The following is a 15,441-nucleotide window of genomic DNA, read 5'->3' on the forward strand; positions in this document are numbered from 1 at the left end:
ATTCATTAGACATGTACAGTATTTGGCTATCAATAAGAGTGCATAACACTTAGATCTATTTTACCATATTAAATTTCATTGATTGTCTGAGTTTAGAATGATAGAAAATTAAATAAATTTATTTTTTGAGTGAACTATCCTTTTAATATCGTTCAAAAGTTTGGGGTCAGTAAGATTTTTGTAATATTTTTGAAAGAAGACTCTTTTATGCTCACCAAGGTTGCATTTATTTGTTTCAAATACAGTAAAAACAGTTAAAACTTATAATAAAAAAAAAAAAAAAACGCTTTCCATTTTAATATATTTTAAAATGTATTTTATTCATGTGATGGCAAAGCTGAATTTTCAGGAGCCATAATTCTGTCACATGATCCTTCAAAAACCAATCAAATATGCTAATTTGGTGCTCAAGAAATATTTTATTATTATCAATGTTGAAAACAGTTGTGCAGCTTAATATTTTTGTGGGGGTTTTTTAGGGATCTTTTTTATGAAAGTTAAAAAGAACAGCTTTTTTAAAATATATATATTTTTTATAACAATGTAAAAGTCTTTATCGTCACTTTTGATCAATTGAATGTGTCCTTACTAAATACAATGATTTATTTTAAAAAATATCTTACTGACATCAACATTTTGAATGATAGTGTATTCAATTTTAAATATCTTCATATTCTGTAAAGCTATTCCCACTGAGCTGGTTTAAATCTCTGTTAAATCTCTGTTTACATCAATTCTAACTAGTACATTTTTTCTAATAAACACCTTTATAACCTATATTATAACCTATATGTCATATCCTAGCCATGCAATACTTTTATAGAGATAAATCTGCATGTTTTGTGTCTTAAATTAAATAGGGTGGTTTGTGGCTTTAAAGCTTCTAACATTCATGAAATGCAATCGTTTTACTGAAATCTTGTTATTAATAATGGTGTTAACTTATGACAAAATTATGAATGACATCACTTCAAACAAACACAAGTGACGATGACAAGGTCATTAATACATTACAAGCTCCACTTTGCACCTTCATTATGTAAAGAGATGAGGAAACACCATTTTATGTTATTAATGCTAGCAAAATCAAGTTGCCTTTTAACTGTCAGACTTAAATGTGTCAAATCAGATTAAATACTAACTGCACAAGGCTTTTAGACTATAAAAAGCCCTGCTCAAATCATTTACATTATGTCGAATATCTACTGTCAGTCACTGTGAAAGCAAGGCTTGACATGAAAAGACTCTCCGCAGGGAGCCTTCATCTCCTCTGAGGCTGGAGGTTTTGAGCCTTTTTCTCTGAGCTCCACAGTTATAAAATAGTGATGGCCTGACAGCGCCAGTGACGCTCTTCATCAAACTTTCATAATCCTGCTGGCAGATAGAGGAGGTGGAAGACGACCCACAGTCTGAGAGTACACATTTGACTCGCTCAATGCAGCCCACACAAATATTACACACATTAATGTGAAAGTCCATGGTGATGGCAAAAGAGATGGATTGATGAGTTCGACTGACTACTGCCTGAATAGTTAGGTTCAGATGAAACACTTCACACTCGTGTGGCTGGAATGTAGCAGGACGTGTGTTTATCATGATTACATTCACATCAATCTTGATTTCTTCACAGTTCAGTCACAACAGATGTGAAGACAGCAGAAGATGTCATTTCTTGGTCCGAATGGATCCTGCAGTTTGTAATTATGGGAAGCGTGTAAAACGTGCTATGAAAACAAGCTTTCAGAAAAACATATAAACTGAGAGGTGAGGTTTAGCGGTCAAAAGTTCAAATTTGGTGCATCAATGACCTATAACTGACCCCAGAGCAAACAACAAGAATGCTGTGCACATTAACCAATATAGCTGCAGGTTATTGTCATGCGTAAAACAATAAAATATGACCTAAATGTCTAAAACAGATGCAGTGAAAAATTATGTCACGTTTGTTTAGCATACATGTAAAAGATATGAACTCAAATAAACAAAAGATTTTCAGGCCATGTCAACACTAATATGTTTTCGTTTGAAAACAAATATATATTTTTCTCTCCAGTTTGGCCTTCTGTCCACACCGAGACGGTGTTTTAAGACAATGAAAACGTAGCTTTTTGAAAATGCTCTCCAAAGTGGATAAATTTGAAAACGCTGTCTTCGTATTGAAGTATGGACTGTGAAAACGGAGGTATTTGAAAACAATTACGCATGTTTAATCATATGACTCATATTGCACCAAAAGGTATTCATGTCTATACCGCTATATTGTGGCTGTTATGTGCTATGTATAAAATGTGTTACTTCGCAGAAGTTCACACACTCTTCATATCACAGTCCGGCAAAGATGACAATTGCGGTCCTGTGGGAAAACATGACAGCAGTTGCGTTTTAGACCAAACATAATTGTGAGTGAGTGCGACCTGGATGCATCAGTGAAAGGTGAGAAATTTTGCTTAGTAAAATGATCCTGCCTGAAGAATTGTGTGATAACTTGATAATGTCTTGTTCTGTATGTCATCTCGGTGAGCTTTGATGAGGTTTAATGCATGCACAGTAAGGGGAATTTTAGCATTTTCTGACGTTTCAGTGTGGACATGAAACTTTTGGAAAATGCTTGATAACGCTAGTGTGGACGGAGAGCATTAAAAAAAATGAAAACGCAGTTTTCAAATGTATCCGGATTAATGTAGACGTAGCCTCATTCTCACATTTGAGATTAAAGTGTTTAATAAAGAAAAATTGTAAGTGTTAATTAGTTCATTGTCACATTTCTTTCCCTGTTATTAATATACCGACAAGCCCCGTCATGTTCATCATTGTATGAAATTCACAGTTGGGCAATTGTAAAAGCAAAAAGTTTAGGGTAAAATTAGGAAGACAGTTGACCCTGCTGGAAAAAAAATAGGTCATACTCAAAACCAATGTACAAATATGATGTAGCCAGGGCTACTGAACTAATGAACAGGCTGTAATAATGAATCACTCAAAAAGATGAACAAACTCACATGCTATTGGTTTGAATCAATCTGATGAATCATTGACTGAATGAATTCATTGAATCGACTCACTTAGTGAAATGTATGTCATTACTTTTAGCTATGCGCTATCATTTTTTATTGTTTTAATAAAAAAAAAAAACACTACATTAAAAATGAAAAATTCTAAAATATTCTAAAAGACACTAAATTAAATCTTTAAACCACTGAAATATGAAAACACTGGCATCGTTAAAGACACAATATGTTTTCACCGGCAGAGGTCGCATTTTCAAACAATAACAAAGGCGAAGCTTGATGGCGCTATGAAGGAGAGTGGAACGGGAGATGTCATTTTCACCATCCAGAGATGTATGGAATTCACGAATCATGTTCACGGATGAGGTAATGCCACAGACTTGCTAAAAAGCGTTACTAAACAAAGTTCAATATAACTGTATGTGTAATTTCATCAGCATAACCCACTCAGAATTATGTACAATTACAAACACTTGATCAAGTGAATCTACCTATACGCACGTTTGTTGCGAAGCAGTTTCTCTCCATCCAAACCGAGGATGGCGCAGATATTACATCATTGATAGGCGACAATGACAAGGGATGAGCCATTATTTAAAATCGGAATTTCTCTGGATTTACAAATCCTTGGGAACTTTTGGAATAATGCATACAACACCTTTTTAGCAGAGCTTTTGATTGATTTGTTACTTTAATTTTTCAGTTTTATTTATTCTTATTCTTATGTATTTTTATTTTATTTTATTTTTTTTTATTTTTTATTTTTTATTATTTTTTATTTTATTTACAGAGAGAAGCATCGAACATCAGGGAAAACAGCTAGTGTGTGAGTTCTGTTTACATTTTCCTCATTTGATCTGTAGTTCAGCTGTTCTTTAGAACGCTGTCTGTTTGCTGTAGTTGGCTGTTTGTTGTAGTCTGGTTTGTTATTGTTTGACCTCGTGCGAACTAACGCGTTTCACTGGGCGTGGCCATAAGCCAGCGTGCTATATAGAGCGTTCATTGTTTACTTTGAGCCAGAGAGAAGCATCGAACATCAGGGAAAACAGCTAGTGTGTGAGTTCTGTTTACATTTTCCTCATTTGATCTGTAGTTCAGCTGTTCTTTAGAACGCTGTCTGTTTGCTGTAGTTGGCTGTTTGTTGTAGTCTGGTTTGTTATTGTTTGACCTCGTGCGAACTAACGCGTTTCACTGGGCGTGGCCATAAGCCAGCGTGCTATATAGAGCGTTCATTGTTTACTTTGAGCCAGAGAGAAGCATCGAACATCAGGGAAAACAGCTAGTGTGTGAGTTCTGTTTACATTTTCCTCATTTGATCTGTAGTTCAGCTGTTCTTTAGAACGCTGTCTGTTTGCTGTAGTTGGCTGTTTGTTGTAGTCTGGTTTGTTATTGTTTGACCTCGTGCGAACTAACGCGTTTCACTGGGCGTGGCCATAAGCCAGCGTGCTATATAGAGCGTTCATTGTTTACTTTGAGTCAGAGAGAAGCATCGAACATCAGGGAAAACAGCTAGTGTGTGAGTTCTGTTTACATTTTCCTCATTTGATCTGTAGTTCAGCTGTTCTTTAGAACGCTGTCTGTTTGCTGTAGTTGGCTGTTTGTTGTAGTCTGGTTTGTTATTGTTTGACCTCGTGCGAACTAACGCGTTTCACTGGGCGTGGCCATAAGCCAGCGTGCTATATAGAGCGTTCATTGTTTACTTTGAGTCAGAGAGAAGCATCGAACATCAGGGAAAACAGCTAGTGTGTGAGTTCTGTTTACATTTTCCTCATTTGATCTGTAGTTCAGCTGTTCTTTAGAACGCTGTCTGTTTGCTGTAGTTGGCTGTTTGTTGTAGTCTGGTTTGTTATTGTTTGACCTCGTGCGAACTAACGCGTTTCACTGGGCGTGGCCATAAGCCAGCGTGCTATATAGAGCGTTCATTGTTTACTTTGAGCCAGAGAGAAGCATCGAACATCAGGGAAAACAGCTAGTGTGTGAGTTCTGTTTACATTTTCCTCATTTGATCTGTAGTTCAGCTGTTCTTTAGAACGCTGTCTGTTTGCTGTAGTTGGCTGTTTGTTGTAGTCTGGTTTGTTATTGTTTGACCTCGTGCGAACTAACGCGTTTCACTGGGAGTAGCCAGCTGTATTCAATAACGACATTTAATGCGAGTATAAATTGAGTAGTACTCCGCGGCAGCGGAAGCGGCAGCCCTCGTGTGAAGACCGAAGAGTGTAAAGACCATTCGACTCTACTCTGCGCGACTCCACTCGAGCAAGGACACCGACAAGGCACTTGAGTATAGCTATATATATATACTTTGTCCACTTTTGTGTTTTTGCTTGTTTTCATCTGCTAATTTCTCTGACCCGTATTCACAATGTGCTTCCAAATCTCTACTATTATCACACACACCCGTAAATCACGCTCTGTACATTTTAGACGCCGTAATCCTAATAATCTGCGTAGTGTACCCATTTCCTCTGCTACATTAATGTCCATTCCAATTGGTCTCTGGAATTGCCAGTCTGCTGTAAACAAAGCAGACTTTATTTCATCTATTTCCACTCATTCACATCTCAGTCTCATGGCTCTAACTGAAACCTGGATCAAACCAGAAGACACTGCCACTCCTGCAGCTCTCTCAAATAATTTCTCTTTTTCACACACCTCTCGCCAGATTGGGAGGGGCGGAGGTACTGGTCTGCTCATCTCAAAGGATTGGATATTTGAGCCCATCCCTTCTCTATCTGGCAACTGCTCATTTGAATCACACTCAATCACTGTCACTCACCCTGCTAAAATCCATGTTGTAGTTATTTATCGTCCTCCAGGTCAACTGGGTAACTTCCTGGAGGAATTGGATATGTTACTCTCTCACTTCCCTGAGGATGGCACTCCTCTGGTACTGCTCGGTGACTTCAACATTCACCTTGATAAACCCCAGGCTGCAGACTTCACCACTCTTCTGACCTCATTTGATCTTAAGCGAGTATCTACTACAGCTACTCATAAATCAGGTAACCATCTTGATCTTATCTACACACGCTGCTGCTCCACAGACGTCACTTTAGTTACTCCTTTACACACCTCAGATCACTTTCTCATCACTCTTAACCTCCTACTAACTCCTAACACAACACACACTCCTCCGCTGATTACCTTTCGGCGTAATCTACGCTCACTCTCTCCCTCCCGTCTATCCACTATGGTTTCCTCCTCACTCCCTCCACCTGCTCAGTTCTCAGCACTGGACACTAACAGTGCTACTGACACTCTTTGCTCCACTCTTACATCTTGCTTAGACAACTTCTGTCCCGTTTCATCCAGGCCAGCCCGCACCACTCCCTCTGCCCCCTGGCTGTCTGATGTTCTCCGCGAACATCGCTCTGGGCTCCGGGCGGCAGAGAGGAAGTGGCGCAAAACTAAAAACACTACTGACCTGACCCTGTATCAGTCTCTTCTCGCTTCTTTCTCTGCTAATGTCTCCACTGCTAAATCTACATACTATCACAACAAAATACACAACTGCTCTGACTCTCGTGCACTCTTCAGAACGTTCTCTTCGCTCCTCTGTCCTCCCCCCCTCCCTCCTTCATCAACTCTTACAGCTGATGACTTTGCATCATTTTTCACACAAAAAACCTCCTCCATCAGCAGCCAATTCTCCGCACCACAAACCGACACGCACATCTCAACAACCATAACACATACACTCCCCTCCTTTTCTCTGCTCTCTGAAGCTGAAGTCTCCAAACTCATCCTTTCCAACCACCCCACTACCTGTCCACTTGACCCTATCCCCACTCACCTCCTTCAGGCCATTTCTTCTTCTGTTACTCCTGCACTCACTCACATTGTCAACACCTCTCTTCACACCGGGACTTTCCCCACAGCATTTAAGCAGGCTCGGGTAACCCCACTGCTTAAGAAACACTCTATGAACCCAGCACTTTTAGAAAACTACAGACCGGTATCGCTTCTGCCTTTCATTGCAAAGACACTCGAGCGAGTTGTTTTTAACCAGCTCTCTACGTTTCTTGAACAGAACAACCTCCTGGATATCAACCAATCAGGCTTCAAAAGCGGCCACTCAACTGAGACTGCCCTGCTCTCGGTTACGGAGGCACTGAGGCAGGCAAGAGCGGCTTCCAGATCCACAGTACTTATCTTACTGGATTTGTCTGCTGCTTTTGACACAGTTAACCACCAGATCCTCCTGTCAACTCTCATGAAGATGGGCATCTCAGGAACTGCTCTCCAGTGGTTCAAGTCTTACCTCTCAGGTAGGTCCTTCAGGGTGTCATGGAGGGGTGAAGTGTCTAAGTCACATCATCTAGCCACTGGAGTTCCACAGGGCTCAGTGCTTGGACCACTTCTCTTCTCCATCTACATGTCATCACTGGGATCGGTCATTCAGAAACATGGCTTTTCCTATCACTGCTATGCAGACGACACTCAACTCTACCTCTCATTTCAACCAGATGATCCCACGGTTGGTGTTCGTATTGCTGCCTGCCTAACAGACATTTCTGCCTGGATGAAGGAGCATCACCTGCAACTCAACCTTGCAAAGACTGAACTGCTTGTGGTCTCAGCCAACCCAGCACTTCATCACAATCTCTCCATTCAGCTAGGATCATCAACCATAACTCCGTCCAGGACAGCCAGGAATCTTGGAGTTGTGATCGATGATCAGCTAAAATTCACTGACCACATTACTGCAACAACCCGGTCCTGCAGATTTGCATTATACAACATTAGGAAGATTAGAGCCTTCCTATCAGAGCAGACCACACAACTCTTGGTCCAAGCTCTTGTTCTCTCCAGACTGGACTACTGTAATGCTCTTCTAGCAGGCCTTCCGGCATGCACTATCAAACCCTTGCAACTGATCCAGAATGCAGCGGCGAGGGTGATCTTTAACGAGCCGAAGAGAGCGCACGTCACGCCTCTCTTCATCAGACTCCACTGGCTACCAATAGCCGCTCGCATCAAATTCAAGGCACTGGTACTCGCCTTCAAAGCAACCACTGGCTCTGCACCAATTTACCTTAACTCGCTTGTTCAGACATACACACCCTCCAGGAGTTTGCGTTCTACCAGTGAACGACGCCTTGTGGTGCCATACCAGAGAGGCATGAAATCACTGTCACGGACCTTTTCCTGGACTGCCCCCACCTGGTGGAATGACCTGCCTATCTCAATTCGAGCAGCCGAGTCTGTAGCCATTTTCAAAAAACATCTAAAGACGCATCTCTTCCAGCAGCACCTGACCAATCAAGAATAGCACTTAACATTCTATTCATTTTTCTGTCTGTCTAATTTATTTAAAAAAAAATAAATAAAAAAAAATCCTGTGTGTTCTGTGTTAGATTAACTGAGACTTGTTTCAGCACTTGCATACTGTAGCCTCTGACTGTTGTAGTTGCTTCTATTGCTCTCATTTGTAAGTCGCTTTGGATAAAAGCGTCTGCTAAATGACTAAATGTAAATGTAAATTGTTTTAAATCTGTAGCACTTTGAGATTTTGTTTAATGTAAAGTGCGTTACAAATAAAACGTATTATTATTATTAACTGCATGAAATATATCACACTGTGTGTGTGGTTTTTGGATATTTTATTACAAAATTCTTACATATTGTGCCTTTAACCAGCTCAACCAGGTCCAAATCAGTCGGTAATTCAACCATCTAAACCAATTAGAACCACCTAATGACCATAAATTGCCACAAGTTTTGACCAGCTATATAGAAACAGGTACTTATTAGAAGCTAGTTTAAGCATCATTTTCCAGCAGGTGAGTGTGACGAAATATATATATATATATATATAAAAAGAGTGAGGCAGCTTTCACTCAGAATTAAGACACCCGACAACTTGCCACTAATTATGATTATTATGTATGAGACGGAAATGGAAACAGCTCTACAAGAGAAGAAGTAACTGAAAGAGAAAGGGATGAAGACCCAAGAGCGCATCAGTCACCAACACCACCAGAGACGGGGGAGTGGCTTACCTTGAGTCTGGCTACGATGTTCTGGGGAGGGAAGGTGAAAAAGAAGACAAAAACGTTCTGTCAATCATGCAAAGCAGAGCAGCACAGCAATCTCAGCAGCAATGACATGCACAGTGATGGACAAACAAAACAGAGCATGTGAGATATTTATAATTCTATGAAGAGGAGAAACCCTCACAGTGCTGGTTTAGTAAACACACAGAAGCAGCAATACATTTATAAGTTATCATCATCACAGTCATAATTGCTAATAATAGAAAAAAGGTTTATAATAATACTAGTTAGGAGCCTGGAAACAGTCAGAAGAACTTGGTATAAGTGACCAAGCCAGAGGATTAAAAGAGGATTAAGTCAGGATTAAAAGAGTTTCCTGACATGTATTTGAGTACGTTTTTAAATATAAAGAAATGTATTATTTAAGTTAGCTATTACATATTTAGTTTTATATATATATATATATATATATATATATATATATATATATATATATATATATATATATATATATATATATATATATATATATATATATATATATATATATATTTTTTTTTTTTTTTTTTTTTATAAATATGAATTTCTATTAAGAGAAACAAAGGCATATAGAATGGAAACAAGAAACAAGAAAAAAGCGTGGGAAAAATTATAAATATGCAAAAATGTAAACTGCATGCACATGCTTGTTAGTCTCAAAAGTCAAAGTGACAAAGGTCAAACCTAAAACTTATTAAAAGCCATAAAACCTCTGCGAACATGTATTTCTTTACAGTCATCCTGTGCTGTTGCACAAGCCTCAGGAGTTTGAAGCTTGATTGAATGATATGAAGTGGGTTTTTTTTGTGTGAACACATCTAGACCCCAGACAGCAGGGGGTGCTGTCTCACTGTCTGCCATGTTTTAACTTACCGAGATATTTGGCCCTCTCCTCCCTCCTCTCCTTTGCCTGTTTCTGTCGCTCATTCAACTTCATTCCATCTGAGAAAAGAGGTAGAATCAAATGTTTAGTTTTGGTGAAACATTCTGAAATTGCCACACTGTTGCTTGGGGAAAAATGTGAGGTTGTCATTCTGCCCACTAAAGCTCTCCTGGACACAGATAGAGAGAGATAGAGAACGTCAGACAGCAGGGTGCCGGGAATGAGAGAGGTTATTGTGTGGTAGAAGCCGTGCTCACATCTGCGGCACTATAAAGCACTGGAAGCTGGCAGCAGCAGAGACTGGCAGCATTCACACGCTCCGGCTGACAGCAGAAAGCTCAGAGGACTCACAGCGCAGATACAATCAACCCAACGCCACAAATTAACATTCATCTGAAGGGAAACTTTACCTGGGCTAAAAAGACACACTGCCATTCTAGCAAATACCTATATACATAATGAGGGGTATATTTTTATAATTACCCAGCATTTTATATAATTATAATTTTCACTTGCAAAGTAACAAAATTATATCAACACAAATGCGCCATACCATAATTGTCATTTAGCTTACAACTGCTTCATTGATTTTTGTCTATGCATGTTCTGATCCCTGAGCACCTGATTTATTACACAACACATTAAGACTTTAGACTACTACCGTGGTTCCCAAACTGGGGTAGAAAATGCTTTTTTTCTGCTGTTCATTTAATTCTACCCTACCTACTCTACCCTACCATGCATGTGTTTCTAACTGGCAAAATACCACATGACATTCAATCAAATTACCTCATCTTTTGTGGTCAAAACTGACGGCATCCACACAAGCATCGTGCATAGGATAGGTTGTGAGCAGGGTGTGCTGCCTTAGCAAATCACGATACATCTCTGCTGTTCTCGACAATGTACCTTTGTAAAAGTGGGGATTTAGCACTTACGAGCATGAAGAACAAATATAGACTGAGAATGGCTTGAGATCGATTTAAGACTCAAACTCTCTTCGATACAAAAACATACCCTGTGCGAGTTGTGACATTGATTATTATACAACAAGTCAACAAACAAAAGGGTAATATTAAGTAACATACATTTTAAAAACAGTATTGTCAGTATTTGCTCTATTTTGCAACAAAACAATAGTTCTAACGAAAGCCACAGCAGTACTGCAACTAGAGGATGGATACCAGACCCGAGCCCGATGGGACCCCGTCGGCAACCGACGGGCCGGGCCGGGCCGGGTTCGGACAGATATTTAGAAATAACGTTCGGGTTCGGGCTCGGGTCAGGCTCGGTCACGTCAGCGCCATAAGGCATTGAACATTTGAAATTTAAAACAGCTTATTATGTAATAATAATGGGCCTGTTTAACTTGATGCAAAGGTATGTTTTTGTGATTAAATCAATTAAAAATATTACCCTAACACCCGTTTTCCTGTGTGCGGAAATTTGTTTATGTAGCTGTGACAACGCGCAACATGTGCGTGCATATTGCATATTAGGCTACATGTGACTGGCAGTGCAACTTCAGCACTGCTGGCAGGACCATCATGCAGAGGAGGTCAGCCTTGAAGCCATCCACAGTTGATGCAATCCTTTTTCTGCATAAAACCTGGATTAGTCTAAACTTTGATGGATGGATTGTGTAAATAGATCCCATGTTGCAGTTTAGTAGCCATACAGTTTTCGAGAAAAATGGTAAGAATGATTTTCATTTCAATAAGCTGCATTTGTGTTACGTTAATGTCTTGTTTTGTTAGCTTGGGCCTTTTTTGGTAGACCTTTGTAAATTTAATTTCAATTGGCTATTTGATTTGGCCCGGTGTTAACGTGTTTATTTGTTTTCCCGTCTGCGCGCTGATGCGCTCATCTGTAATCATTTCAGAATGCCTTCCTACAGTTGCTTAATAAAAGCGGGCTTTCCACACGAACAAACGTACATGTCATTAGTACGAGAAAGATTCAGGTTCGGGTCGGGCTCGGACATAAATATCTTAATGCCTGTCAGGCTCGGGTCGGGTTCGGTTACTAGTCTGTCGGACGCGGGCCGGGCTCGGACAGAAAAAATGCGGCCCGATCCACACTCTAACTGCAACACACATCGGTGTTTCATGAACGATTCTGCGGCTTTGAACAAATCGTGAGAGTCATTGATTCATTCATAGATACTTGCTTGCTTCATTACTGAATGAATGAATTAATGAATGACTCAATGACTCAGTCATTAAGACTTACTGCCACCTACTGGCAGCCTTAGTTTAAAAAAATTTTTTACCATCATTTCATATCTATCTATTGAATATTTTTTTATTTAAAACATTATTTATTTTAGTTATATATAAAATTAGAATACACTGGAAAATCAATTCAGGGGGGCAAATATTGTCCCTTAATGGAAAAGTTGTGGAAGAGAGGGGTACGCAGAACAATGGTAAACGCCTCAGGGGGTACGCCACTCTAAAAAGTTTGGGATGGGAACCAATGGACTACTACACAGTCACAATTTCCTACTGTTGGTTACACCTTCCACATCTGTGGAGAACACAGTTAAGAAAACTGCTTTATACCAATTAAACATTCAAACTAGTTCACTCAGAGTTCATCATTTTAAACAGAACTCCAATTTAAAACCTCTGAACTGGCCCCATGAAATCTTTGAGTTGACGTCTTATGACGCACAAAGTCTAGTACAACTTTTATCTGATGACACAAACTCATTAATAATGATCATAAGACTCAAGCAGTGTTTCTCTTCATGACCTGTGCTCCACTTTGACTCAGTATTTTTAGAGCACAGGAAACTGAAGCACAGAGTCTTGTGGGCCGTTACGAGCAGCCCATGTTCCCATTGATGAGTCACCGGGCAGAAACAGAAAAAGCAGAAGACTGACCCAGAAAGGGATTCCAGTGGGTCTGAGGCAACGGAGTGGTGCATAATCACTGACCTTACCATCTCCTAAAGCCCTAAATACACAATCAGCACCAATTGACCAATTCAAGACCAGAACTATCCATTTTAAATAACATAAAATCTATATCAAAATGCAAACAGCAATAACAAAAGGCTTTTCGTTCTCTTGATAAAACCGCTGAACAAAAATGACAATATTCTCTCTGCGGTGGTGAAGTCTAATGGTTATGGATCCTGGCACTAACAGCATCATACCCTAGAGTAAGAAATAGATATGGATATAAATATCATGCAAACAAGGAAAAGCCAGCAGTGCTCATTACAAGAGCTCTAGAATATCTTAAAGTGTATTATAGCAATAAAAAAAAAATGACAATTTAAACGAGAAAATGAACAGAAAATAAAAAAAAAACATCTGAAATAGCATCATGAAAGGAAAATTTATATATAAAATTATATTATATTTATATTATATTATAATGATTCAAGCAAGAATGGTCTTTCTCAAATTGTGAGGGAGAGGTGGAGAAGGAGAAGGAGAAGGAGAAGGAGAAGGAGAAGGAGAAGGAGAAGGAGAAGGAGAAGGAGAAGGAGAAGGAGAAGGAGAAGGAGAAGGAGAAGGAGAAGGAGAAGGAGAAGGAGAAGGAGAAGGAGAAGGAGAAGGAGAAGGAGAAGGAGAAGGAGAAGGAGAAGGAGAAGGAGAAGGAGAAGGAGAAGGAGAAGGAGAAGGAGGAGGAGGAGGAGGAGGAGGAGGAGGAGGAGGAGGAGGAGGGGGGGAAGGAGAAGGAGAAGGAGAAGGAGAAGAAGGAGAAGGAGAAGGAGAAGGAGAAGGAGAAGGAGAAGGAGAAGGAGAAGGAGAAGGAGAAGGAGAAGGAGGAGAAGGAGAAGGAGAAGGAGAAGGAGAAGAAGGAGAAAAATTACTTATTTGCTGATTCATGACCTTAATGATCAAGGTGGAATTACAAGGTGCAATTCTAATTTACTAGGGGTGTGCGAAGGCTTTGTAAGCTTTTAAAACAATACATTTAATAGTAATCATAAATGGGAGAGAGCAAAGCACTCCTATGGTACTTGTAAATTATGTTATTTTGAATGATGTCAGACGCCTTCCCGGGAAGGTGTTTCGGGCATGTCCAACCGGGAGGAGGCCCCGGGGAAGACCAAGGACACGCTGGAGGGACTATGTCTCCCGGCTGGCCTTGGAACGCCTCGGTGTCTCCCCGGAAGAGCTGGAAGAAGTGTCTAGGGAGAGGGAAGTCTGGGCATCTCTGCTTAGACTGCTGCCCCCGCGACCCGGCCCCGGATAAGCGGAAGAAGATGGATGGATGGATGGATGAATGATGTCAGTGCCAACTATACTTGAAAATCCTCCCAAAACTTTTACTATGTGAATTTCAGACAACCAGAATAAAGGTGAACTGCAACAAGCTAGCTGAGAAAAACAGATATCATTCAGCATAAAGCTTACAGTATGAGTCAATGTCTGAACTTCAGCTCTTCTTTCACATAATAAATGCATTATGAGTGAGGCAGCAGCAGCCCAGGATCAATGGAGGACAATATTCTGTGGAACAGAGTGTTCGGTTTTACAAGATGTTCAGTTCGACCACTGCTTGACAGCAGTAATATATTTTATGATGAGATGAGCTGAACTGTGCACAAAGGGTAGTATGAAGAAGTCTAATAACATAAAACTGTCTAGGGCTGAATGATGACAATAGTTGACTTGTCAAGAAATTATCAGTCAATTAAAGGTAAAAATCTGAGTTAAAATTTAAAGCTAAAATTAACCATAGATTGATTGAATAATCATTAATACCGCAAAACACTATTAATGACAAATTAAATAAATCAACTAAATAAATGCAACTGGTATTTTCCTTTTAATACTGTATTTTAAGGCATTTAGATGAGTATGAATTTAATTTAATTTAACATAAATGTATTAATGTTTATAGAAAAATACATAAAATAATGAGAGAAAAAAATTAAAAATTTAAATTATTTAAAAAAAAAATACAATCAGATAAAAAAAAAAAACAACTTTGTTTTAAGTCATTCATTTTAATTAGCTCAGGACAAAAGTGTTCCCAGAAGTTCTAGCATGTATAATTCGCTTTTGCATTTAAAAAAAATGTTTAGTTAAATACTCACGGTATCTGTAGGTTTCAGCAAGTCAAAATTAAGACTTTTTAAGACAGAGACATTATGAATTAAATTTAAGACCTATATCACGCAATACATTTTTTTTTACAAAGTATTAGTAAACTTGCACTTCCTCATAGCTCAATCCCACTAGGATTTCTCTCTCTATATAGTTTTTTTTTTTTTTTTTTGCTTTAGGGGGGCGTCGGGGGTTATGGGGGGGTGGGGGGTTTTTGTTTTGTGAGATCAAAATGACTGATTTTGTGGTGGTCATTTCCAGAAATATATATTTTTTTCTTTCATAATTAGGGTGCCACATTTACCATGTCATTATGTTAGATGCACAATAGTCACACATGGCAATAAAACAAACAAAATGTATTTATCTGGTTTGGTATTACAAAAAAAGGCTGGTCCAGTGGTGTGCAATCTAGCTTTAATAACATGATCGCTTAGGGTGGG

At 39.3% G+C, this 15,441-nt stretch overlaps 1 protein-coding gene across 9 annotated transcripts in view; it reads right to left on the bottom strand.

Moving 5' to 3' along the window:
- map7d1a (MAP7 domain containing 1a) overlaps window positions 1-15,441 on the bottom strand; it is a 67,391-nt gene that overhangs the window by 23,270 nt on the left and 28,680 nt on the right. For 5 of the 9 annotated variants that reach the window (XM_079836096.1, XM_079836094.1, XM_079836092.1 and 2 more), the window contains exon 3: window positions 9,917-9,985. In XM_079836096.1, the coding sequence (XP_079692222.1) occupies window positions 9,917-9,985 (69 nt within the window). Of the gene's footprint in view, window positions 1-9,010; window positions 9,032-9,916; window positions 9,986-15,441 lie in introns of all 9 variants that reach the window. The other 4 variants (XM_079836095.1, XM_079836091.1, XM_079836089.1 and 1 more) reach the window with 1 other exon arrangement.

Source organism: Gobio gobio, assembly GCF_949357685.1.
Source record: "Gobio gobio genome assembly, chromosome: 15".
Classification (NCBI taxonomy): Eukaryota; Metazoa; Chordata; class Actinopteri; order Cypriniformes; family Gobionidae; genus Gobio; species Gobio gobio.